General features: G+C 41.3%; 1 protein-coding gene across 1 annotated transcript in view; it reads right to left on the bottom strand.

Annotated features, from left to right (window-relative positions):
- Positions 1-9,991: 9,991 nt before the first annotated feature.
- The window catches only part of LIPI (lipase I), a 28,705-nt gene continuing 11,693 nt past the window's right edge, over positions 9,992-27,003 (bottom strand). Inside the window, exons 6-10 of the mRNA XM_024217217.2 lie at positions 25,319-25,486; positions 24,140-24,235; positions 18,652-18,763; positions 16,644-16,817; positions 9,992-11,036 (exon numbers count right to left, since the gene is read on the bottom strand). Coding sequence (XP_024072985.1) covers positions 10,949-11,036; positions 16,644-16,817; positions 18,652-18,763; positions 24,140-24,235; positions 25,319-25,486 — 638 coding nt within the window. The 3' untranslated portion in view covers positions 9,992-10,948. The remainder of the gene's footprint in view (positions 11,037-16,643; positions 16,818-18,651; positions 18,764-24,139; positions 24,236-25,318; positions 25,487-27,003) is intronic.

Raw genomic sequence — 27,003 nt, 5'->3', positions numbered from 1 at the left:
TCCTGAGAACTCCTGATCACCTTCTGGGTAGTGCTGTTAAGTGCCTTCACCTCCCATTGATATTAACAGTGGGAGCCAACAGAGTTCAGCTCCGCCTAGCACCTTGCAGGATCATGCCCTAAGAGCTTGTGCTACCATAAATGGAAAAGAAATATTCTTTTCAGTTTCAAGCATCTACATGGAACACTATTAAAAGGTATTGGACAATGTCACCTTAAACATTGGAAACATTATGGAACATTAGGGGTACTTGGCATAAAAAGGTAGTCATTGTAAAGAGGAGTATATTGCTCATTTGTTTACATCAGCATGAAATACAGTAGTTCTAAAGGATTATTTGACTCTTCTCTCCCTTCTGAAAATAAAAAGGGCAGACAAATTATGATTAAAAATGTAATCAACTGAGAGATTTAAACAAATCAATAATGTATTTTTAAACACTTTGCATGCAGGTATTCAACCTCCTATGGGTGAGTGATCAATATCCTAGTGTATTGTTTAAGGCAGCATAACTGAAATGTTTCTTTGTTTCTATACCTACTTCTTGAAAAGATGTACATTTAATATCATAAATCATTATTTCTTTACTATTAAAAAAACCTTCAGTATAGTTACAGAAAAAGGCAAATGCTACACTATACAATATTAATCAGTATAATTATGCATAGCTCACTTTGAATTACCTATATAAGTCATTATTGTCCTCTTCCTTTTGGGAATAAATGAATTATAACATTAGGAGCCATCATGCAAAGGTTAAAAACAGACACCCATACAGTCAATCTGCAGGAAACCAGAAAAGTTTAGGTTAATGAAATGTCTGAGGAAAAGAGTCATATTAATTAGCAGGTTCACAGGATTCTTCACAGCTATATTTTAGAAATGCCAAGTGTAATGCATTAATGCTGTAGGCAAAAACTGTCTTCATGTAAAGAATCACTCCAAGCTTATCTTTTTCAATCTTGTATCCTTTTTCTAATAATATATATCTGTGAAGCACAGCTGCTTTCTGAAAATCTTTCATGAACCAGAAATTACATGTAATGTTTATGGTCTTGTAGATAATACTAAAGAAGCTTTATTTTCATTTATTTTTGTAATGGATTGAGTTTTCAAAATTTCATTAACTTTGCTCTCTGGCTTTGTAAATGTTTATAGATTTTTTCCCCCTCATTGGTTTTGGATTTGAATTTGATATTGACATAATCTCTCTTTCTTTCTGTGAATGTAGTAATGATCCAAAGCTACACGTAGTCGGTGGGAATCTTTCAATTGACTTCAATGGGCTTTGGATCAAGCCTTTAGTGCAGGGATTGGCAACCTTTGGCACTAGGCTGACCAGACAGCAAATGTGAAAAATCGGGACAGGGGGTGGGGGGTAATAGGAGCCTATATAAGAAAAAGACCCAAAAATCGGGACTGTCCCTATAAAATCAGGACATCTGGTCACCCTATTTGACACGCGGCTCACCAGGGTAAGCCTCCTGGTGGGCCGGGCCGGGCTGGGCCGGTTTGTTTACCTGCCGCGTCCACAGGTTCAGCCGATCATGGCTCCCACTGGCCGCGGTTTGCCGCTCCAGGCCAATGGGAGCTGTGGGAAGCGGCGCGGGCCGAGGGATGTGCTGGCCGCTGCCCTGCACCCCCAAAGATTGCCGATCCCTGCCTTAGTGTATGTGAATGGTACTGCATATAAGAACTTTAAAGAATGAGATCCTCTGTTTCTCCACAGAACTAGTATAGCATGGGGATTGTCAGCATTAGCTTCCTCAGACCCCACACTACCAAAGTCCTTCAGTTCTGACCTGGAAGGAGTATTTCACTACATGGCATAGCAGTCTAGTTTCCATTCCCATCCGATCCTTGGCCTCTTGAAGGCTGCCAACAAGATTAGTACCCGTTGGAATTTTCTTAAATGGATACCTTTTTACTGGGAATTTAAGTAATGAAGACCACCAAAGTCTTTTCACATAGGCTACTGAACGGCTGTGTGACGCCCAGCAACTCTTAATCACTAGTAACATAGTACAAATTTGATCCAGTGATATACTTGTTATCTCTCAATTTATTACATTTATTAAAATTAAAATTCACGTTTTTAAATGAACAAAAAAGCACAACAGTGCCAGCAAGGAGCAATGGAGTCGGATTCAGAAGAGCACAGGAAGGACATTTTTAGTTACAGTATTCAGGCCAGATCCTCAGCTGACGTAAATTGGCATAGCTCTATTGTCTTTAATAGGATTATACAAAATTACACTGGTTGAAAATCTGGCCCTATGTGTTCATTATTATTTCTGTTCAAAATATGGTTCTAGTTTCACAAATGACTGTAAAAATGTTATCTTCTTTCTCACTCCTTAAGTGATTTCAAAGAAAGACCTAGGAATTTAGTGACTGAACAGTTTTCTGGCACTTTTTAGTCATTCAAAAAGAAAGTTAAAAATGGAGTGAATAGCACAGTTTTTATTTACTTGTACGCATAAAGAATCAAGGCTAGCCTCAGTACCCCTTACAATAGGTAATTGTACCCAGCAGGAGATTGAAGCTTTTATTGGGTCAAGATGTCAATCTGAGTTTACTGCCTCTGGTACAACCTAGTTCAGATGTCTGGTAATGGAAGGAAAAGGAGACAGATCTCAGTCAGGAGGAGTCAAATTGTTTATGGAAAATATCCAGATTAGTTTGTATTTGTCTCTTCAGTGATGCAGACCTGCCAGTATCTCACATGTTTCTGCCAGTGAGAGCATTGGGAATGGATTCCCATAGAAACATCCAAAACACAACACCCCTTAAATACAATATCTATGTAAAATGCCAAAGCCCCCCTAGAACCACAAGTGCAAATCTTGGCACAGTTCACTCAGCTCTCTACACTTCTGAGGAAAATCATCTGGAGAGTAAAGAATTTACTGTCAAGAGATTCTTTTAGATAAGAACTTAAAAACTGAAGTCTCATCTGCTCTGCTTATATAATAAAGACCCCATGCCATATTTCATAAGGGTAAGTGTTTGCCCTTGTATCCTAGCTAAAGACACAGAATGCTACCCACCGCTGAGCAATATGCCATGGTAAGGTTAGCTGACAGCCTTTACCCAAAAGTTGCCTAAAGGAAGGACTCTACAGACTAGATACAGACCTCTGACATAACTGAACTTGGTGCAGGAACCAGTGTGAGGGAGGATTGGCAAAGCCTATATGCCAGCTTTGCTTCTTCTGTATGCTGGGTTATTTGTTTCTCATCTGGAAACAACAACATGGGTTTGTGTAACATGCTGAAGTCTGAGACTCTAACTTTTATGATGGTTTTGAGCATTAAGGTTCAAATTCAGCAAAAAAAAACCATACATGCTGTACTGATTTGGGATGGATTATGCACATACTTAAATACATGCTTAACCTTAAAAATGTGCCTAAATTCTATGGACTATAAGTACACAAGTGTTTTCCTGCACCTGGACCTATAAACCCAGTTAAATGGAGATGGGCTTCATCAAACCACAGTTCTGAATCCAACTTTTAAATCTTTTTAGTGATCAAAACCAAAATCTCAAATCTGAGAGCTATACTTCAGATCAACAGCCAAACTTTAGAAGAGTTTGGGGTGCTCAGATTGGGCATTCCAATGTAAGCCATTCTGAGATAAGTTTTCAGCCTCAAACCTAGATTTGAATGAACCTATGGCCTACTCTACCCTAGGAATTTCCTTCGATATAGCTACATCTCTCAGGGGTGTGAAAAATCCAAGCGACATAGCTGTACCAATCTAAGCCCTGGTGTAGACCAGCACTAAGTTAACAGAAGAATTCTTCCATCGACCTATCTACCATCTCCTGGGGAGGTGGATTACATACACCAGGGGTCGGCAACGTTTGGCACGCGGCTCGCCAGGGTAAGCACCCTGGCGGGCCGGGCCAGTTTTATCTACCTGCTGACGCGGCAGGTTCGGCCGATCGCAGCCCCCACTGGCCGCGGTTCGCCGTCCTGGACCAATGGGGGCGGCGGGAAGCAGCACGGGAGAGCGATGTGCTGGCCGCGGCTTCTCGCCGCCCCCATTGGCCCGGGACGGCGAACCGCGGCCAGTGGGGGCCGCAATCGGCTGAGCCTGCCGCGTCAGCAGGTAAATAAAACTGGCCCGGCCCGCCAGGGTGCTTATCCTGGCAAGCCGCGTGCCAAACGTTGCCGACCCCTGACATACAGCAACAGGAGGAGCCCTCCTATCGGCATAGGTAACGTCTACACTGAAAACCCACAGTGTTTTAAGTGTAGACAAGCCGTAATCTGATGTCTCCTACTTTTCTTGCTTACACTGGTTTTACATTAGTACAACTCCATTGTCTTGGGTGGAGTTATTCCTGATTTACACAGATTTAACTGAAAGAAGAATAAGGCTCCTGTGTTTTGCTTCACATACATCTCAGTTCACTTTTTTTTGACTGCCTGAATATCTGACTTTTTCTTTGGGATGCACAGGCAGCCAAACCCAGACATTCCCTCGTGACTTGGACACACCTTCCCTAACTACACAGCCCCATTTAAAAAAATAATAATAATTCAACTGTCCCTATTAGAAGGTCCTCCTAAGGCCACATGAAGCAGAAATTATAAACAGATGTATGAAATGTTTTTTGCCTTCTAAAAAAATCAGTAATTCTGCAAGGTGAATTAGGTTACAGTATTAACAGACACTCTGTCCAGTTATATTACTGCTCTGTGCAAAGTGAAAATATGTAAAATGGATTAATCCAAACTAAATTCAATAAATTCACATTAATGGCACCAAAACCTAAATGTGACAATGAGCTGGTAACCAGTGCTATTCAACTCTAAAATCAGTTCATTCTCAGTCCCAATTTCATAATGCTCCCTGAAGCACTTTGACCAGGAATTACATAATATTTGGACTACATTGTGTCAAAATCCTATAGAATCTAATTTACTAAAGATTTTTGGCTCTAAACAGAGTATATAGACTTAGTATTTAGTCTTTATTTACACCCTTCCTGGGATTTGGCTTATTGGTAACCTAACTAATGACACCACAAGATAAATTTCCGCTTAAGTTTTCTTCAACAAGCTTTTTCCATCTATTTCCAGATCTTTTCCCGCAGGATCTTTTTGTCGAAGACTCTAGTTCTCTCAGCTTCTGAGAGAGGTTCCAACCCCTCCCTTTACATACTGGTTGGAGCTAAATGAATCTTCATCCATAACTCAGCAATTACATCACACTACATATGTCCAAGCAGCTATACAAATTTATATCAGTTGAGGATCTGTCCCTTTGAGTTCAGTTAAACTCAAGTTTTTGGAAAAGATTTGGGTGAGGAGCAGTTCTTACATCATAAGAATGAGTTTGCACTTCCCCAATGCTGATAGCTGTTGATACATCGGTGGATAAATATTGTGCCAGCATTTACTTTTGACGGAAGATGCTTAGACATCACAGTGATGGGTGACCTTATAAAAACATAGATAGATAGGCAGAGAGGTGGGATCCACAAAAAAGATTTAGGTGTTACAAGGCTAAGCATCACAATGCCTAGCTTTTAGGTGCCTGGAAAAATCATATGAACAATATTGCGATCCTCAAAGCCTGAGTTAGGCACCTATGCTCTCTACATATGCAGGGGAGAGATAGGCCTTATAACACAATCCACCAAAACCAGCAGACTAGGCGGACAGCCTAGCCAATGGGAGATGGTCTCTCTATGGCTCAGTGTCTGTTCCATTGTGGATAAATACTTTAATAGTCCTGGGAGGGAAGGGGTAGGAGAGAGAGAGAGAGAGAGAGAATGACTGTAGTCCAGTGTTAGGTCACCCAGCTGGGAGGTGGGAGATCATGGATCCAATTCCCCTGCTCCCATCATCCTTTTATTATTTATCCACAGTGGAACAACTTCTACAGGAGAGACTGAGGAAGCTCTACATCAGAATACCCCTATAGCCTCCTGTGCAAATCCTCTCACCCTCTCACAAAGAAGGGAGAATTGAACCTGCATCTCCCACATCTTAGGACTGTGCTCTAACACTCGGCTAAAAGTTATAATGTGGGCATCACCAACACCTTTTCTTCCAGCCAGATTTTGAATGGGATCCAATCCAGTAGGTGTGCTCAAAAGCCACCTACCAGATCAGGCCCCACACACAAGTGAGGTGGATGAGCATCTATCCTCCCCTAGTTTGTGAATGCCCAGAGGCATAGGCAGAAAATGGGTGCCTGGGCATCTAGAGGGAGGCAGCAGCATGCATGCCCCAGGGTCTAAAATTTGGGCATCTAGGGAACTTTTACAACAGAAACTTAGGCACTGAGTGAGTTTAGGTGCATACAGCATGAGGCAGCAGCCAAGCAGGAGTATCTTGTATCACAGTGGTGCCACACACAGGGACTTAAGTGGCTAGATTGCTTCATGGATTGCACCCAGAGTATTTAATGTATCACCATGACTTGTTGAGGATCTCATTACTCACAAGTCATAGAGCCACAAATACATTATATGTGGGGCTTTCCAAAAAAAGGCAACAGCAACAAAAAACTTTACAGCTGTCTGCACCAGATCTCATATGGTTTGTTTTTCATCCTAATTTTAGTTGTCTTGTGCTTTGTCTCCTTTGCAGTACATTGGTTACTATAGGAAATATTATGGGATGGCTATGGGTGAAACTTACTTGTAGCCATACAGTCAATTTATACTATTGATAGTTCACAAATCATGGTACACACTTGAGTTTAATATGACAGTTTTCATGGCTACATATTTTATATGGAATACATATGGAAACAGATTAATCTGATGAAAGTATAAGAGGAATACAGCACTGTGCGCTTACTCCTCTGGTAATGCTTTTTTAGCTCTTAACTCAGAGCTAAAACTAACCTATAGCCTCTCTGTAACATTAAGCTTTTATTGTGAGAACATTTCCCATAAAGGTGATCACCATTTAAACAGAGCAAGTACACTTTACACTTAAGACTAAGACATACTGTCAGATTCTGAGAAACATCTTTGTCTTTCATTTTAGGGGGGGAAAGCTAACAGGTGAACTACAGTATTTCCCTGACTCACCTTGTAGACAATTTTAATCTTTTCTGTGTACAACAGAAAAAAGTAAAAATGTTACAAAGCAAACAATCCCATCCACTTAATATCAAGTAATGCAAGAGATAATTACTCTATTTAGTCTGAGTTTTGTGTTTGATGTAGTCTCCTTTCCATGGTGATTTGTTAGTGGCATATGAAACCCCAATGAGAGAAATAATTTGAAGGTATGTTTTTCCATGTTGTTTTGTTTACAATTTATGTGAAAAGGCTGCCCTCTTCTGACAACAATTTTAATTCTTCTAAAACTTATTAATTTTGTTAGTTCCACCACAACCACTAACCTTTTCTCTTTCAACCTTTCTATACAGCTTATTGGCAATATATGTACAGACAACCAGCAACCAAAATCCCATTTTGCCTATGCACATATTCAAGACTATAAAAGAAACAGAGAAAAAATAAAGGTAATTAAGCAAGAGTGTGGCTAAGGTACTCTGAGCTGGAAATTGAGAACAGTGAGTAATTTATATGTGACTATGCAGATTACAGAAACATAATTGGTCCAATCAAATCATTAAACATATAATATAATCACCAAGCCACTTCTCTGAGACATCACCTAAGTAGGCTCTGGAGAGCTGCCATTTTGAGGTCTGGCAGGATATTAGTCTATCTCAGGGATCGGCAACCTTCGGCACGTACTGTGCCTAGCTCGTACTGTGTATCTGAAAACTAGAAAATAATGTACATTTGAGGAGTATATACCAGTACCATGATGGAAATATGTAGATAGACCAGGAATCGCCAACCTTTGGCACGCGGCCTGCCAGGGTAAGCCCCCTGGCGGGCCGGTTTGTTTACCCGCCGCGTCCACAGGTTCGGCCGATCGCAGTTCCCCCTGGCCGCAGTTCGCCGCTCCAGGCCAATGGGGGCTGCGGGAAGCGGCGCGGGCCGAGGGATGTGCTTGCCGCCGCCCACCACCACCCCCATTGGCCTGGAGCGGTGAACCGCGGCCAGTGGGAGCCGCGATCGTCCGAACCTGCGGACGCGGCAGGTAAACAAACCGGCCCGGCCCGCTGGGGGCTTACCCTGGTGAGCCGCATGCGAAAGGTTGCCGATCCCTGGTCTATCTACATATTTCCTACATGGTACTGGCATATACTCCTCAAATGTACATTATTTTCTAGTTTTCAGATACACAGTACGAGCTAGTTCCTGCAATGAACTCCTCATATTGAATCCACCTGCATTGAAGTCATGTCACAATAGGGTTCTAGAAGCTGAATTTGACCCTAAGATAGTCAATGTTACTGGTTCTCTCTTACATCATATGTAAGTGTGTACATTGGATCAAATCACACATCCCTTACTCACATGAGCAATCCCACTGCAGTCACTGGGACTACTTAAGTTAGTGAAGAGAGCAGCAATTGGCACTATAATTTCTTTTCTTTTAAAGAAGTGTATATCCCTATTTCAACACCTCCATAATTGTGAGGGTAATTAATGTTGCTCTAAAAGAGCTGCCATTTTACATATACTTATCAGAAGGCAGTCCAATCTGATAATATAGTTTAAAACACAGGAAGTGTGTCTCATGTTTTAAATGCATGAGATAGGTAGGAGACTTTCAAAGTTGTAAGTTATACTGTAATTTAAAAAAATGGGTTAATTTATCAGTGGTTTAACTCATGCATTTAAATGCTCAAGTGCTTTTCTAATGTCTGAACCTACGACTATCAAAACAATGTCTTATGTGATTGTTAATTATTATTATAATTAACACCCCTCCTAAAAGTAACCTATGACCCTATACTTAGAATAACTGGGCTGGAAGAGAAGAGATGTTTCTAAATGGACTTACTTTTCCTTGAAAATCAAATCCCTTTCAGCCCTTTTGTACCCACCTAATTGCATCTGAATTTAGGCCCAATCCTACAAACATTTGCACATATGCTTAAATTTTACTCAGGTGAGTAGTTCCATTGATAAGAATATAAGAATGGCCATACTGGGTCAGACCAATGGTCCATCCAGCCCAGTATCCTGTCTTCCAACAGTGGCCAATGTCAGCTGCTTCAGAGGGAATGAACAGAACAGGCAATTCTCAAGTGATCCATCCCCTGTCATCCACTCCCAGATTCTGTCAGTCAGAGGCTAGGGACACCCAGAGCATGGGGTTGCACCCCTGACCATCTGGGCTACTAGCCATTGATGGACCTGTCCTCCAATCTAATTATCTAATTCTTTTTTTAACTCCATTATAATTTTGGCCTTCACCACATCCCCTGGCAATGAGTGAGATAGTTCATGTGTGCAAAGTTACCCACATGTCTGTGTGTTAATTGTTCTTAACCTAGCACACTTCAAGACACTCTTAAATAATAGTGATATAACTATTATAATATCTTCAGTATATTTAATCTTTACTTTACTGCAAATTGATTACTGACTCCATTCCCTAGTCAATTTTGAATGAGTTTCTCCCTATATTGTCATCATGATATTTTTTTGAAATGTTATAGTTAGGAGAAAACATGGATTCAGCAAAATCAGATTATATTTCGATTAATGTCATTGAAATTAACTGACATCAGAAATTGAGTTGCAATAAACTGTCATATTTATCAATTTTCTCCTCCTGTGAATTAGTAAGTGCTAAACATAAACACTGCATTAAACCTCCCAAACCACTTAGCGTATGGTTAAAACACAATGTTAAGTACATTACTACAAGTAAGTGCTAATTAGGTCCCTTTGGCATTACTGCAATATATTGGCTAATTACAAATTCTAAGTTTACTCTTGGGACATATCTGTTTTCTGATGGTTAGAGACTCTTCCATTACTGTTAAAACACAACTATAAGCAAAATAATAGAAGTTATGTTTTATTTTTCATTACATTATATTTCATTACAATATTTCTAAATTTAATCTAATGTCTTTCAAGCACTCTGCAAAACTGGAGCTACACAAATAATAATAGAAAAGGCAGCAGTTATACAAAGGCATTCAGTGAGCATTACTGGGATGGGTACAGCAGACTTGTAGGCAGATAGCTGTGTATGTCCAGAGTTCTATACCTATTTCATACCACCTAGCAGTAAAATCTGGTCATTGTAGACATCATTCCTAATGCCACACAATTTCTCTGTAAGTATATTCAAAGCTTCATAGATTCTAAGACTGTGTGATCATCCAGTCTGACTTTCTGTATAACACAGACCATAAGCAGACATTCCAATTTCTTCATACCTGCATGCCAATCTCTTGTCCATTCTCATTAATAGACAAACACTTAAAGGTTTGTAATAATATTCATCTACAGAAGACAATGGAGATCAGAGAGAATTGCTTTAAACAGCAAATTTACATATATTTGCACAAATATCAACTATTTTTCTGGTTTCCAAAACCAGAAGCATCAGATAATGAAAGAAATTCAAATGATTTATTCAGTGAATATTATACTCCAAAATTGCTGTATCTTTGGTCTGTATATCATCTGTATGGCATATTAAATTCACAGAGAAATAATTATGTCTTGATATGAAAAATAGCATAAAAAATAATTATATTTATATTACATGACGACTAATTTGCCATGATCAGCGCAGATAGTTACATTTAATTCAGAGGACTCCTGGAATATTCTTGCTACTTACAAACAATGGCTAATAGATCATTGCACGTGTTCTGCCATCATACATTTGTTTTCAAAATTTGACTGAACTGTTTGTTGAATTTCACTCTACGATACCCACAGAAAGCAATGAACTTTATCGTTCCAACTTCAGAAACTGAGCTTGTTTTGTCTCATTTCCCTCCTCAGAGCAGGCCTTAGTCCTGAGAAAGAATTAAAAGTGATATTTTCTACAAAAGAAAGCAAGTTAGCGGAGGCTCTCTCTTTACTTGTCCCTCTCTTGGCATGGAATAGGCCTGAAGGTTGTTTCGATGTTTTCCAGAAGTACAAAATCATATCTGCACGTCTGCAGCCTGCATAAATAGACAAGGGGAGAGAACACACTCTCAGTATAAAAGAATTTTCTATTTTTAATTCAAGTTCAAAATACTATAGTATATCAATGATTAAATTGGTGGCATTTATCACCTTTAAGAAAATATGCTCAGGACAAGGGGATAAGTCTTTTTGTCTCAGTTTACTGCTTGTTCCTTGGGTAATAAGCTGGGTGGTGCTGTGGGGAAGGAGTAAGAATGGCCTGCCAGGATGACCAATAAAGATAGGTGTTGTCATTCAGTCTGGAGTGGATTTAGTCTTCATTCAAACTGTCCTCTTGGACTGACTGGCTCTGGCACAGAATAGCCAATTCCTAGGAAACCATTAGGGTTGACTATTTTGTTGATCCCCTGCCCACTGAGGTACAAAGATCTCTTTCTAGCTGGGGCTGGTTAGCAGACATGTGTGATGTAATCCTTCCTTACCATTCTCCTAAGGAAGGGATGTGGCTGTAATAAGTGAATGGAGCAATGCAAAACCAAGTCATCCCATTTCCTCCTTTTTCTTGATGCAATGGCTGCCTATAGGAGAAGGTTTTATGTAGATGGCGGAGGGTCAATTTGGCATGTCAACATTAAGAAAAGTCAAAATTCTCACAATACTGTAGTACCAGATTCTGCCTCGCCCTAGCATGGGTGCGCACTAGGGTAAGGAGGGCATAAAGAACCCTCTCTCTTTGTGAGACCCACATAAGCACCATGCAGGAGCACACAGTGTCCCACAGAGGCAGGGAGAGGCCATGGCCCTGCCCCTCACACATGAGTAAGTAGAGCTGGATAGAAGGGGCTGGATGGGTGTGGGGGTAAGAAACTATCCCACAAAGGAGTATTACAGCAGCCTCTATATACCGGTGCTCCCTTTGGGGCAGTGTGGCTATGCACTGCCCTCCAATTCACAGCTGTGCCTAAATGGCATAATCGATCCAGTCCCATAGTAGGATGGGTTTTAGCGGATTACATGGACAAGAGAAAAAAATTGGGAAAAGATGTACGACCTCTTTGGTTATTTCATTATTTATCAGTGGGGTTTCCAAGTCAGCTAGAGCTCCACCCATCTGTGAGTAAAGGAACAGTGGTTTACCATATGTTGTACAGAACAGCAAGCTTGGGCCCCACTCAATAATCCCTAGGGAAGACAAATTAATAGATTGTATAGATATAGTGGTTCCCTCTGATTTTTATTAATGAGTCTAACCTCCTATGAGCTGTGTTCTGCAGAATTTCACCCAGTAGTTTCTGTATCAAAGCTATAACTTCTAGTTGAGCTAAAGCATATATTTTTAATAATGCTTTAATTTTCTGTGGAACAGCAAGAAGCAATTCCTGCATATTACTGCTGGAGCCTTGAGCATTTATTCATCTAGAGCTCCTCACAAGAGAGCTTCAAAGAACTCATGAAACAGCTTCCAGGCCAAGCTGCAACAACAAATCATTATGTATATACTTTGTATATACCTTGTAATTATATAGTGGTGTAATTTTAATGTACCTGAAGATTGTAGGTACCAGTACACAGTAGTACAATACTGGAACAAATGCTGGATTAAGAGAGAGAAATGTGTGAATATAGGCGTTTCTTCCAATGTGACCTGCCATTCCATCAGTGGAATTTTTACCTGGTAAAGATACATTTCTTATCCATGGGAGAGAAAACAGTACAAAGACTACTCTGCAAGCTTCATATTGGAGTTTGATCTCTTCACCAGAGAGATCAGGTGAAGAGTCCTGAAAATTGGGTGTGGCCCCAGGGGACACCTGGGTCCATACACCATCTGTGTGGATCATGTGGCAGTCCAGGTGAGAACTGTCCCATCTATGATATACCCTGGACTACAACTGTACCCTATTAGCATAGCGCCATGGGTCTCTCCCCCCTGCACCTGTGCTCTTTTCTTAATCTAATCTTTTGCTGTATGAATATTTCAGGCCTTTCTGATTATGGAGTATTTATGTAATTATTGTAATTATGTCTAACTACCTGAAGTGAATATGTGTAGTCACTCTAATTCGAGGTATTTATGGAATTACCATGAGCAATTATGTAATTACAGCATAAAAAAGCATCATAAAATCTGTATTAAAATTATTTTGAAATTTCAGACTCGGACTTTAAGGCCAGAAGGGACCGTCGTGATCATCTAGTCTGACCTGCACATTGCAGGCCACAGAACCTCACCCACTCCTGTAATAGACTCATAAACTCTGGCTGAGTTACTGAAATCCTCAAAGCATGATTTAAAGACTTCAAGTTACAGAGAATCCACCATTTACTCTGGTTTAATCCTGCAAGTGAACCTTGCCCCATCCTGCAGTGGAAGGCAAAAAACAAACAAACAAAAACCCAGGGCCTCTGCCAATCTGACCCAGGGGAAAATTCCTTCCCAAGCCCAAATAGGACAATCAGTTAGACCCTGAGCATGTCAGCAAGACCCACCAGCCAGACACCTAGGAAAGAAGTCATTGAAGTAACTCAGAGCCCACCTCATCTAGTGTCCCATTTCTGGCCACTGGACATATTTGCTACAAACAGTTGCAGATGAGCAACATGCCAGTGTAGGCAGTCTTGTCATACCATCCCCTCCATAAATGTATAAAACTCAATATCGACACCAGTTAGATTTTTGCCCCCACTGCTCCCCTTGGAAGGCTGTTCCAGAACTTTACTGCTCTGATGGTTAAAAACCTTCATCCAATTTCAAGCCTAAACTTGTTGATGGCCAGTTTATATCCATTTGTTTTCTTCTGTTCACATTGGTGCATAGCTTAAATAACTCCTCTCCCTCCCTGCTATTTATCCATCTGATATATTTATAGAGAGCAATCATATCTCCTCTCAGTCTTCGTTTGGTTAGGCTAAACAAGCAAAGCTCCTTGAGTCTCCTCCCATAAAGTAGGTTTTCCATTCCTCTGATCATCCTCGTAGCCCTTCTCTGCACCTGTTCCAGTGTGAATTAATATTTCTTAAACATGGGAGACCAGAACTGCACACAGTATTCCAGATGAGGTCTCACCAGTTCCTTGTATAATGGTAACTTCCTTACCTCTACTGGAAATACTTCGCCTGATGCAGCCTACAATTGAATTGGCTTTTTTTCATGGCCACATCGCACAGGCAGCTCATAGTCATCCTATGATTGACCAAAACACCCAGGTCTTTCTCCTCATCTGTGGCTTCCAACTGATACACTCCAACTTATAGCAAAAATTCTTGTTGTTAGTTCCCAAGTGCATGATCTTACACTTTGCACTATTAAATTTCATCCCATTTCTATTATTCCAGTTTTCAATATCATTTAGATCTTCTGTGATATTCCAGTCTTCCTCTGTATTGGCAATACCTCCAACTTTGTGCTATCTGCAAATTTTATTAGCACACTCCCAATTTTTGTGCCAAGGTCATGAACGAATAATAAGATTGATTCCAAGATCAATCCCTAAGGAACGCCACTAGAAACCTTCCTCCTGCCTGACAGTTCACCTTTCAATATGACCCAGTGTAGTCTCCCCTTTACCCAGTTCCTTATCCACCTTTCAATTCTCATATTAATCCCCATCTTCTCCAATTTAACTAATAATTTCCCCAGTGTGGAATGTATTGAAATCCAAGTAGATAAGATCTACTGCATTTCCTTTGTCTTAAAAAAAATCAGTTGTCTTCTCAAAGAAAGAACTCAGGTTGGCCTGGCATGATCTACCTTCTGTAAAACCATGTTGTATTTTATCTCAATTACCTCTATGTCCTTAACTAGTTTTGCTTTCAAAAAATTTTCCAAGACCTTGCATACAGTTGAGGTCAAACTAACTAGCCTGTAGTTTCCTGGATCACATTTTTTCCCCCTTTCTTAAAAATAGGTAGTATATTAGCAATTCTCCAATCATAGGTATGACCCCCAAGTTTATGGATTCATTAAAAATCTTTGCAGTTGGCTTTGCAATATCATGTGCCAATTGCTTTAATATTCTAGGATGGAAATTATCTGGGTCCCCCAGTTTGGTCCCATTGAGATGTTTGAGTTTGACCAGGCTCTAAAAGCCGCAGAGCCAGCCATGAGAGAATTCCCCCAGCACAGGAATTGGGTTAGGCTGCCACAGACTGCCCCCCAAGATCCACTCTGTGGGCATGCTAGGGGCCGGAGAAGGGCCATAGTACTATGTCCTAGAGTGGTTCAGGACAGCAGCGCCACCCACAGGCAATATAGGTATGCTGTTACACCCAGGGTTCAGCCCTCAGAGCAACACAGAATTGGGAGGGTACAAAGGGGGCTTAAAGAAACCTTTGCCCCTACTTTCCCTGGGCTGCAAGGTTTATTTTGTGCCTCTAAGGGTATGTCTATGCTGCAATTAGACAACCATGGCTGGCCCGGGCCAGCTGACTAGGGCTCACAGGGCTCAAGCCAAGGTGTTGTTTAATTGCGGTGTAGATGTATAGGCTTGGGCTGCAGCCCGAGCTTTGGAATCCTCCCACCTCGCAGGGTCCTAGAGCTTGGGCACACAACAGTTAAACAGTCCCTTAGCCTGAGCTCCATGAGCCTGAATCAGCTGGCACAGGCCAGCAATAGATGTCTAATTGCAGTGTAGACATATCCTACGAGGCACAGAACAAAAACAGCACAGAGTAATTTGCCATGGGATTCCAAGTAAATTAGCAAGATTCTGACTTCTTAGCTGTATGTTATTTAGGACTGTTATTAATTCATAATAGTCTACTTTTGTCAGTGACTCATAATTCCAGTGGTATATATTTTCCATTCAGTACTCTTAGAGTGGTAACTCATATTAGATTTTGTTTGAAATTCTGCCTTTGCTGCACTTGGCATTTGTGTGCAGCATACATTAAAATGCAAAAATGTTGCTACATTAAATGCAGGATAAATTGTGAAGTAAAATCTTCCTATCAACGTTCTAGTGAATGGTTTGTTCTCACAAGACGGAAAGGCAAAGTTTAAATGTTATGGTGTCTGTACAGTTATCTGTGGAGATTTTAAGAATGGCTACTGGGGTATTGTCAACTTTATGAACTGATTAATACATTAATAGTTAAAGGAATTTAGGAAATGACATTTAAGCATTAAAACTGAAATCATACATACTTTTCAGTGTCAGTAAGCACAGCATACATGTTTTGCTCTTGTACTGTAGAATCCAAACAGGGGCAAAACCTATTTGCTTACTCACACATGGAGCTACACTGAAGTCAACAGGTTTGTTCTGTATGTGCGTGTGAGAAAATCTATATACAGACACACTGCTGAGGACAGAAAAATGCTGAAATTATGTTTTAAAATTTCTGTTACAGGAAAGGGTTGAATCTTGCAAACTTTAGAGACGCATATACACAGAACTTGCATATACAATGGATGTATGCTCAACACATGGAGTGTGTACTTAATATTTATGCACAAATCAACTTTTTCATAGGATGAATTATGTCTTAGACAAGGATATAATTTGTTGTGACAACAATATGCTTGTATTTAGGACTATGCATTATACACAAATTTCCACAAGCAGCTCAATAAATAATTTTCCAGAAACACCTCAAACAATCTAATCTTCAAGTATCCTTTTTACCAACTGTCCACTTACCTTCCTGGATCTGTAGTAGATCTTAGCCTCATTCGGAGAATCCTGAGCTTATATTTTGGGCCTATTAGAGTTCTTGTTGAAAAAGTCAAGGAAATTCTTGATATTTTGTCAAAATCCTCATAAAATCCAACAAAGATACTGGCTTGTCTATACTGCTGAAATGTAGCAGCTTCACTGGAGAGAAAGTATAATACTTTGTTATCTGAGTCAGATCCATTGTTATTAAAAAATTAGTCTTGGTAAGATGTCTTGACTTGTGGTTAAGTTCAGAACTGGGAGTCTGGAGATCTGGATCCAGATTCCCTGGTACGTGTGGGGGAGGGATAGCTCAGTCGTTTGAGCATTGGCCTGCTAAACCCAGGGTTGTGAGTTCAATCCTTGAGGGAGCCATTTAGGGATCTAGGGCAAAAATCTGTCTGGGGATTGGTCCTGCTTTGAGCAGGGGGTTAGACTAGATGATCTCCCGAGGTCCCTTCCAACCCTGATATTCTATGATTCTATGTATCCACTTTACACCACATTACATGTGTAAACTGGCCCTTACCCTGCTGTTACTGACCAGGGACCACCGCCCCAGTGTAAGGAGGATTCTCCTGTAGGACAGAGATAGCATAGGGACCAGAAAAAGAGGTGTGGCCAGGATGCTACTGTCCCATGCTGATCCCTGGCTGAGTTATCAACTCAATGAGACAGTTTTCATTTGTTGTACATTAGAGCATCCCTTAGACTGCTTTAACCTAGCCCATGGGCATCAGTCCTGCACAGAGGTGTAATAGGATCTGGGCAATTCAAAGGTGATCTTGCACGCACCCTTAATACTCTATGCACTGTGCAGAACAGCCAGAACCAGAATCTGGCCCCTAGATTTTATTCTGCCTCTGCCTCTGCTAAAGACTTCTGCGAGACCTTTGGCAACTCTTTTAGGGCCTAAATTTCAAAACCAGGTATGTGCAATTACACTTGCAATAAAACATACCCCACGGTGTACCTACTTTGTATAGACAACGTCTACAGCTGTGCATACAAACTGTAAAATTACATACACAAAATGATTAATTACATGTTTCACTGGCCATTAGGTGTACAATTACCCAATTTATGTATTTTATCATGGTAACTGTGCACACATATTAATATGCACATTTTTGTGTATGCTCTGTGATTCTCAACAGCAGGATCATAATTTCTGTGCTTCTGTTTCCTCTGCCTCAAAATGGTGAAAATAATAATTATTTACCTACCTTGAGAGATTAAAGTAATTGATGTTTATAAAGTTCATTGCAAGTTTTGGATGAGAAACACTATATAAGTGTCAGGCATAAGAAATGTAAATATAAGTCACTTATATAGGACATAATTCTGAGCTCACACTAGTTTTATGAGTGTCACTCCACTGACTTCAACAAAGTTACTCCCAATTTACACCTATGTAGGTAGCAGGAGAAGAAAGCCTATATACACATATTACATTAAAATGTCTTTAGGTTCTAACAAATCTTTGAAAGCCAAGACAAATCTGAGTTGCTGATGCCTTAATTCAGCACTGTTGTTGCATGTAAAATGGTAAATACTCTTTAAGAACATTTTTTACTTTCAATAATAAACAGCTTGCTATTGAACTGACTGCTACAAACAGTCTGCTCAGTAACTTTTTAACATAACTGGTAAGCAGTCACTGCCTCAGTGTATTAATTCACCATTCTGGGACTACTTTGACTCTATATGATAGTGGCATCCATTTTTATTTTAGATCTGTCAGTGAAAGGGACCATGATAAGTTTCTAGACATAGTATGGCTTTTCATTTTTACCTGAAAGCAGAAAAACCTCAACTGATCCTCTACTATGTAAGATTGTCCTATATTTACCCAACTCAGCACTTACATTAACAGAACTTTTAATGATTTTCTTCTTTTTTTTTTAAATCTATCCCAATAGATTCTTCTGCAAGGTAAGGCAACTTTAGATAAATAAAAGATACAAAACCTGTTGAGTAAAACATGACTTACCTATTTATTTTTGATTCTATTGTGTTTCCAGCATTGTCTGTTATTTTAATTCTGATGAAACCTCTCCTAATGCTTTTGTTCCAAGTAATAAAATCCACAAAGTAGTAATACACTGCAAAATAGAAACAGAAAATAATAAGATTCAAAGATTGAATTCAACATCATATATATAATTCCTGTTCTTTCCCTATTAAAAATACTCATTGGATGAGGATGATGACTCATTATCTCTCTCTCTAGGTTACTGGTTCAAATCAGAGGTAAGAGGCTATTAATTAAAGTAGTTTCCATATGATGGCTATTTGGAGTTATGTGAATAGAGCTGGTGGCTTCACCCAGTTCTTAGAAGGAAAGGGTCCTGTCACTGGGCTGGTCACCTCCTGAGCACCTCCTCATGCCCAGAGGTGGTTTTCCATCTCTGTTTCTCTTTCCCCTCTTCTGAACCCCTTATGAACTTTACCCAGTCTTTTCTGTCTCCCTTTGGGGCCTGTTCACTAACAAAAACAGTCCAACAACAGCCTTCAAAACCCCAAAAATAATACCCTTCACCACTACCCAAAAGTTCATACTCTGCTCTGGCTTTTCTATCATACTTGGAGCTCTTCCTCTGTTTCAGTCTGTTTCCTCATCAGTCTGCCACTCGCAGCCTTTCCTACTAGGAGCTCAGCCTTCTAGCTTTGACTTCCTTCTCCAGCCAGCGTCTCTCCTGCAAGCGTCTGAGGGAGATGGCAGCAAACAGCATATATACTGCTGTCCTACTGAGAGCTCCTCTGGATCTGTGGGGAGACAGGGGCGCCCTGCCCTACCCTATACCACAGGGCTCCTGATTCCAGACCCTTAGTGTCCTGGGTTTTCCCCATCCAACTACTAACTCCCTGGGACTCCTTCCTCTCTCTTCTGGCTTTGACCACTACCTGCTCCTTTTCTAGTTCCAATGTCCCTAAAACAGGGTTTTCTGGCCTCCCCTAGGCCTAAAGGGCCAGGATACCCCATTACAGATCCACATCACAAAACAACCAGCACTATTAGTGTTAAAAGTTTGATCCTGTATTCCATTGCTCAGCCAAAACCTCTATTCACTTCAGTGGGAGCTCTGCCTGACAAAGGAATGAGGGCTCAGACTCTAACTGCCATCTTTGTTGGCAGCCTCCAGAGAGAGTGAATGAGAATGTTGTAAAAGCAACCATGTCACCTTTGGAAGTAACATTTTCAGAAAATAGTTGAGGTATATTGCCAGAATGTTGGAGGAAATTAGATTGCATTATTGCTACCAATACAGTACCTATTGTGTGAATAATCAGAGGAAAAGAAACTATTTGGGGGTTGTTATACATATTTTTGAGCACTAAATTCAATTAAAACTGTTTTGTATATTTTGTTTTTTTAATATTATTTGCTCAAAAACACTTTATATAAATGTTTTAAGTTTGTTTTCCCTATGTGTGTCTTGGGTTTTTAGTTCTATTTATCTCTTTTGTTTATTTTGTAGTCTCTTTTGTTTATTTGTTTCCTCAGTAGCCTTTTTCCTTTTCAAATTCCTAGGGATTACCATAGGCTTCACTCAGTAATTACCCTGCTCTCCTGACTCATTTATTGGTCTAATTTCTCTGTTGGTTCTTGCTTATTATTAGTACTTTACTGTGCCCAGTTGTGTCAGGGCTTCTTATTCGCTACATGTGTTTTGCTTATTACTCTATATGTACAGTCCTCTTCAGGACAGCACTGCTCACCCTAGTAAGGGAGGGGCCTAGAAAAGGTGGTCTAAAAATTGCCTGCCCTACAACAACTGGCCAGCAAGCCGCGGCTGGCAGTTTAACCCAATCTGCGGCCGAAACCAAAAGAAAAATTTGAGAAAACTTACCATTGGTGTATGGAATGTTCGTACCCTCATGGATCGAGAAGCTGTTGCAAGACCTGAGAGAAGGACAGCTCTCATTGCTCGAGAACTAGTCCGCTACAACATCGATATAGCGGCATTAAGTGAAACAAGATTGCCTGGGGAAGGTTTCTTGAGTGAACCAGGAGGTGGTTACACCTTCTTCTGGAAGGGTAAGACTGAGACAGAGGACAGAATACACGAAGTTGGTCTGGCAATAAAAACCTTATTGATGCATCAACTCCCAGATCTTCCAGTGGGTATCAATGAAAGATTGCTGAAGCTATGCTTCCCACTAAATGCCAAACATCATGTCACTATCATCAGTGCATATGCACCCACTTTAACATGCTCTGACAACTCAAAGGAACAATTCTATGAAGATCTCGACAGACTGATCAAGGCCACACCTGTAACAGATAAACTACTTCTACTTAGAGATTTCAATGCCCGAGTCGGGGCTGACAGCGAGAACTGGAAAGGAGTAATCGGGCCACATGGTGTAGGCAAAATGAACAGTAATGGATTACTTCTTTTGAGTCTTTGTTCTGAAAATGACCTGACCATTACCAACACTCTGTTCCGACAAGCGGACAAATACAAAACGACGTGGATGCACCCTTGGTCCAAACAGTGGCATCTGATAGATTATGCCATTGTTAGAAGGCGAGACATTCGAGACGTACTGATTACCAGAGTATTGCGAGGCGCAGAGTGCTGGACAGATCACAGATTAGTCAGGACGTCTCTTCAACTCTACATCGTTCCTTCTCGGCACAAACGCCCTAAGCATGTGCGACCTGCTTTCAATATGGCCAAACTGAAGGATGCTCAATGTTTCAACAAATTCCAGAAGAGTCTTGATGACAAATTGACATCCCACGGACAACCGATCGGTACTGTAACCAAAAAATGGGACCAGTTCAAGCAGATAGTGACTGACACAGCAATAACATCTCTTGGACCAAAGAAAAGAATACTTCAGGATTAGTTTGATGAGAACCAAGAAGAAATATGCTCAGCACTGGAAGTAAAGAGAAAAGCCTTTATCGAATGGCAGAATGACCCCTCCTCAGTCTCTGAGAGGGACCATTTCAAGTACCTTCAGAGCAAAACACAGAAAGACCTCCGTCAGATACAAGAAAACTGGTGGGAGAGCAAAGCCAAAGGAATTGAGCACTATGCTGAGACCCACAACTTAAAGATGTTCTTCAGTGCTATTAAGACTGTCTATGGACCCTTTAAACCAAGGACCACCCCATTGCTCTCATTAGACAACACAACGCTGATTAAAGATAAAGACGGCATCAAAGAAAGATGGCGAGAACACTTTAGCAACCTTCTCAATAGACCATCAACCGTGAATAATAATGTCCTTAATGAAATTCCACAACAACCTGCTCTGACAGATCTTGACTTTCCGCCCACTATAGATGAGATTAAGAAAGCTGTTAGCCAGATGAGTTCAGGGAAAGCTCCTGGAAAAGATGGGATACCAGCAGAGATATATAAAGCAGCAGGTCCAGCAGCACTAGCAGCATTCCACAGCGTGATCATCAACATCTGGGAGGATGAAAACATACCACAGGACCTTCGCGATGCTACTACTGTCTCTCTTTTCAAGAACAAAGGCAGCAAAGCAGACTGTGGAAACTATAGAGGCATATCCCTCCTCTCTGTTGGAGGGAAGATCATCGCCCGCATCATCTTGAACCGCCTAATAGCCAGTATTTCCGAGGCAAATCTACCTGAAAGTCAATGTGGTTTTCAACCTGGCCGGAGCACAGTCGACATGGTGTTTGCTGTCAGACAAATACAAGAGAAGTGCATTGAACAGAACATACACCTGTATGCTGTCTTCATAGATCTGACTAAGGCATTTGATACCGTCAACAGGGAAGCCCTTTGGACCATTCTAACACGATGTGGCTGCCAAAGAAAATTTGTCCAGATTATATGCCTTTTTCATGATAGCATGACAGGCGAAGTATTGTCTGGTGGAGCCACATCAGCCCCCTTTAACATCACCAACGGCGTGAAAAAGGATGTGTTCTCGCTCCTGTCCTATTTAACCTGTTCTTTGCATGTGTCCTTAACCATGCAGTGAAAGATCTGGACCGAGGTATATACTTGAAATACCGGCACAATGGTTCACTTTTTGACCTCTGTTGCCTGAATGCAAAGACTAAGACAGTGCAGAAACTCCTTCTTGAGGCACTCTTTGCTGACGACTGTGCCCTCATGGCTCACACTGAAAATGATCTTCAGCACATTGTCAACAAGTTTGCTGAGGCCTCGCAACTTTTCGGACTAACTATCAGCCTCAGAAAGACAGAAGTTCTCCATCAACCTGCACCTGGATCAAATGCTTCTGTCCCGAGTATCTCCATTGACGGCACTCAGCTGAAAATAGTGGAGAAATTTAAATATCTGGGTAGTGTCATATCCAGTGATGGATCACTGGATAATGAGATCAATGCACGAATATCCAAAGCAAGCCAGGCACTTGGCTGTCTGCGTATCAAAGTTTTAAATCATCATAACATCCGGATGTCAACAAAACTGCTTGTGTACAGAGCTGTTGTTCTTTCATCTCTTTTGTACAGGTGCGAAACATGGACACTATATAGGCGTCACATCAAGCAGTTCTAAGCATTCCACATGCGCTGCCTCCGTAACATCATGAAGATCCTCTGGCAAGACAAAGTGCCCAATCTCGAGGTCCTCGAGAGAGCCCAGATGACAAGAATCGAAATGATGATCATGAAGTCACAGCTACGTTGGACCGGTCATGTCAGCCGCATGGATGCCAACAGAATCCCCCGCCAGCTTCTGTATGGTGAGCTCTCCCAGGGCATCCGGCATATAGGTCGTCCACGGAAACGTTACAAGGACACCATCAAAGCCAATCTGCAGTACAGCAGTATCAAACCTAGGGATCTTGAGGACGCCGTCAGCGACAGAACACAGTGGCGTGCAACAGTCAGAAATACCTGCATTGCCTTTGAGGAAGACCGCTGCCGGCGTCTACAAGAGGCACGCGAACGACGTCACAGAGCATCAGCAGCGCACAATCCACTGACCGCGAACTTCCCATGCACCATCTGCAGCAAAATGTGCACCTCTAGAATTGGCTTGTACAGTCACCAGAGGGCACACCATAAGACCAACAACTGATGATTTGCACAGATTTGTCATCATCGGATCGATGGACTACCAAGAAGGTATATGTACAGTACAACCATGTTCCCTTCCTTTCCCACCTAAGCAAGTTCTCTCACCCAGCCTCTCCTCTGTAACTAACTAGCCTAGCTCTCTGGCTCCCCTTTCCCTCCTAACAGTCCATTTTTCTCCATATCCAATGCAGCCGCATTTCTCTCTTTCCTGTTCAGCTCACTCGTTGCTTACTATTCTGGCCAGATCATCCCTCTCCTTTCCCCATTCTACTGACATTTAACTGACTGTTTAGATTCTTTTTATTATAGTATTTTACAAGTCATATAGTAGCAATGTTCAAAATGTAATCAAGAACATGTCATCTTTTCTGGATCAGTTAATAATCAGTGACAAGTTTGGTAAGTGTAAAAAAGTAATGCATGGTCAGTCACTTACTACAGAATGGTTCTTGGCCTGAGGTATCAAAATAAGCCTTTGTCTCCGGAGGGTCTTTTTGGATTAAATAGTTTTTCCACTTATCAGCAAAATAACCTGAAATACAAATTTTATTAATTCAACATTAGAGTACTAAGCAAAATAGCAACAAATACAAAAGAGCAAATTACTGAAGGTTATAAATGTTATCATAATTTTTCAGTGCATTAATTGGGAAAGAAAACTGATTTGGAAAACATAAAAATCATTCAGCCAGTCCAACAGATAATATATATATCCTTTCAGTCTTCAGTAGGCCACTTAACATACTTCTCTTGCTATACTAAGATCATAAGAATTGTCATTCTGGATTAGAGCAGGGGACCATCTTGTCTAGTATCTTATTCCAAAAATGGTTATTACCAACTGCTTCAGAGGAAGACGTAAGAAACCTCCTACTGAACAATTAAGGAAAAGGTCCATAGGTAAAGTTTCTTCCTGTTCTTCCCATAAATTATCGGTTAGCTTATCACTGAATTATGAGGGTTGATATGCTTCCTGTATAATGTATTTGTGGATATTTTATCTTATAAATGTTTAATCCACTCTGAATCCTATTAAACTCTTGGACTCAATGTAAAAAGTATTTCCATTTTACCCATTTTTAAATTTGTTGCCAGTCTCATTAATTGTCTCCTTATTCTTGTGCTATGAAAGAGGGTACATGGGTATGCCTGATTTAACTTCTTTACCATTCATTATTATGCATATTTCTATCATGCCCCTCTTATTCATCTCCTCTCTAAATGAAACTGTCTCAATCTCTTCAATCTCTCCCTAACCTTACATTGCTACATGATTCTAATTATTTTTGTTGCCTGCCTCTGTTTTGGACTAGTAAGCCTAGTGAAGAAAGTTTATATGGATTTAACCCCTGCAATGAATCTAGGGGCCTTTAAAAAAGCAGTCATAGCATTAAAACTTTAGATTATTTTTAGATGCTAGGTAGTTCTGCAAGCAACCCCCTTCCACAGATCTGTCAATGTCTCCTGTAATATTTACAGCTGGCTGCAATATGAATACAAAGTCTAAGCTACCTGAGAAACAGCTATTTTCAATGAGGAGACTGCTATGAAAAAGTCACCAATACATTATTTGTCCTTCCAACTTACAAAACAGACACCACCATGTAACTCTTACCCAGTACTGGACATGGCATTGGTTGAAAAGCTTCACAGTTGGCACATTTTCCATTCTTGTAATCCAAGTATGAATCACAAGGGTATGTTGTTATGTTGCAACTCCGTCTCAAGGATGACAGGAACAAGAAAACAGATCTCTGATGGTCACATTTAAAAAACTGAGATCCTTTAATTAAAAAAGAAAAATTAAATATGCAAGGAATATGCACTGAATTATCTATTCTTAAAGAGAATCAATATTAGCCACACAACAAAATAATCCCATTTCAGTTCTTGCTAATGACTAAATTATTCCCTACTGCTCAGGGAGACTTGTGGTTTATTTGGCTACCAGCTTTCAAAGGTGAGGAATGGATTTATACCTATCCAAAAATAAAAGATGAGGAGCTAGAATATACAGTTGCTGAACAAAGGGGCAGTGTACATAGAAAAAGTATTGTACTGAGCCCTCTTGCAAAATGTACAGAGTTATTGAGATTAAACATGGGCCCAAGTCAAAATGGGCCAAATTGCCCCTCACATGAGAGGGAGCTCAGGGAGAACGATCTTCTGGGAGCATCTCCTCATCAAGATTTCCCCCATGCTGTTCTTCTGGGGGGCAAGTTCCTCTCTCCCCACAAACTAGGCCAGGGGTCGGCAACGTTTGGCACGCGGCTCGCCAGGGTAAGCACCCTGGCGGGCCGGGCCAGTTTTATTTACCTGCTGACGCAGCAGGTTCAGCCGATCGCGGCCCCCACTGGCCGCGGTTTGCCGTCCCGGGCCAATGGGGGCGGCGAGAAGCCGCGGCCAGCACATCGCTCGCCCGCGCCGCTTCTCGCCGCCCCGAACCTGCCGCATCCATGGCCGGCTCTAGGTTTTTTGCCGCCCCAAGCAGAAGAAATTTTGGCTGCCCTCCGTCCCAGCCCTGGGCTCCTAGCTGCATCCCCCTGCTGCCCCAGCCCTGGGCTCTCCCCACCCACCCACCCACACCCCCTGCCGCCCCAGCTCTGGGCTCTCTCCCCCCCCCCCCCTGCACCCTCCTTCCGCCACAGCCCTGGGGGGACTGGTAACTCGCTCCCATGACAGGTCATTCAGCATGAATTTTAGATGTGCACAGAACACAGACAGGATTGGTTCCCATATGGTTACAGAACTGCAGTAAAGTGGAACAATTTTCAGCTTGTGTGATTGGAGGATATCTGGATGCATATTATAAGACTGTCCTACATAAATGAGGAAAAGTTGAGGTGCCTTTATTATTCTTTTCTTCCACTCTTTCTTTCTATGGGGAATTTGCCAATGCAATATCACTGTCTTCCTTTTAAACAAACAAACAAACAAACAAACAAAAAGGCAATGGCTGTTGAAAATAGCAATTCCAGTCCTAATAACCACTGGGAAGCATTTCTTGCTCAATTTTATCCTACTTTTTCTACAGCAAGTTACAGTGGATCAGTATATTTGATTTGGGAGAAATGAAGTAACAGCTGCCCAAACTGAGCTTGAGCACTCCTGAATTTTGAGGTGTTCAAATCTGGAAGGCAGGTGCTGGGCGGAGAGGGGGGAAGGGGGCTGTGGCTCTGCGGGGGAGCACGGCAGCATTTATGCAGCAGTGTGTCTGGCACTGCGCGGAGCCAGACATACTGGTCTGAGTGGCACAGTAAGGGGGCTGGGGGGTTTGATGGGGCGGAGGTTCGGGGGGGG

The sequence above is a fragment of the Terrapene carolina genome, unplaced genomic scaffold (assembly GCF_002925995.2).
Source record: "Terrapene carolina triunguis isolate 2854851 unplaced genomic scaffold, T_m_triunguis-2.0 Scaffold38, whole genome shotgun sequence".
Taxonomy (NCBI): Eukaryota; Metazoa; Chordata; order Testudines; family Emydidae; genus Terrapene; species Terrapene triunguis.
The sequence above is the reverse complement of the archived record's forward strand: the minus strand, read 5'-3'. Positions and strand labels throughout refer to the sequence as shown.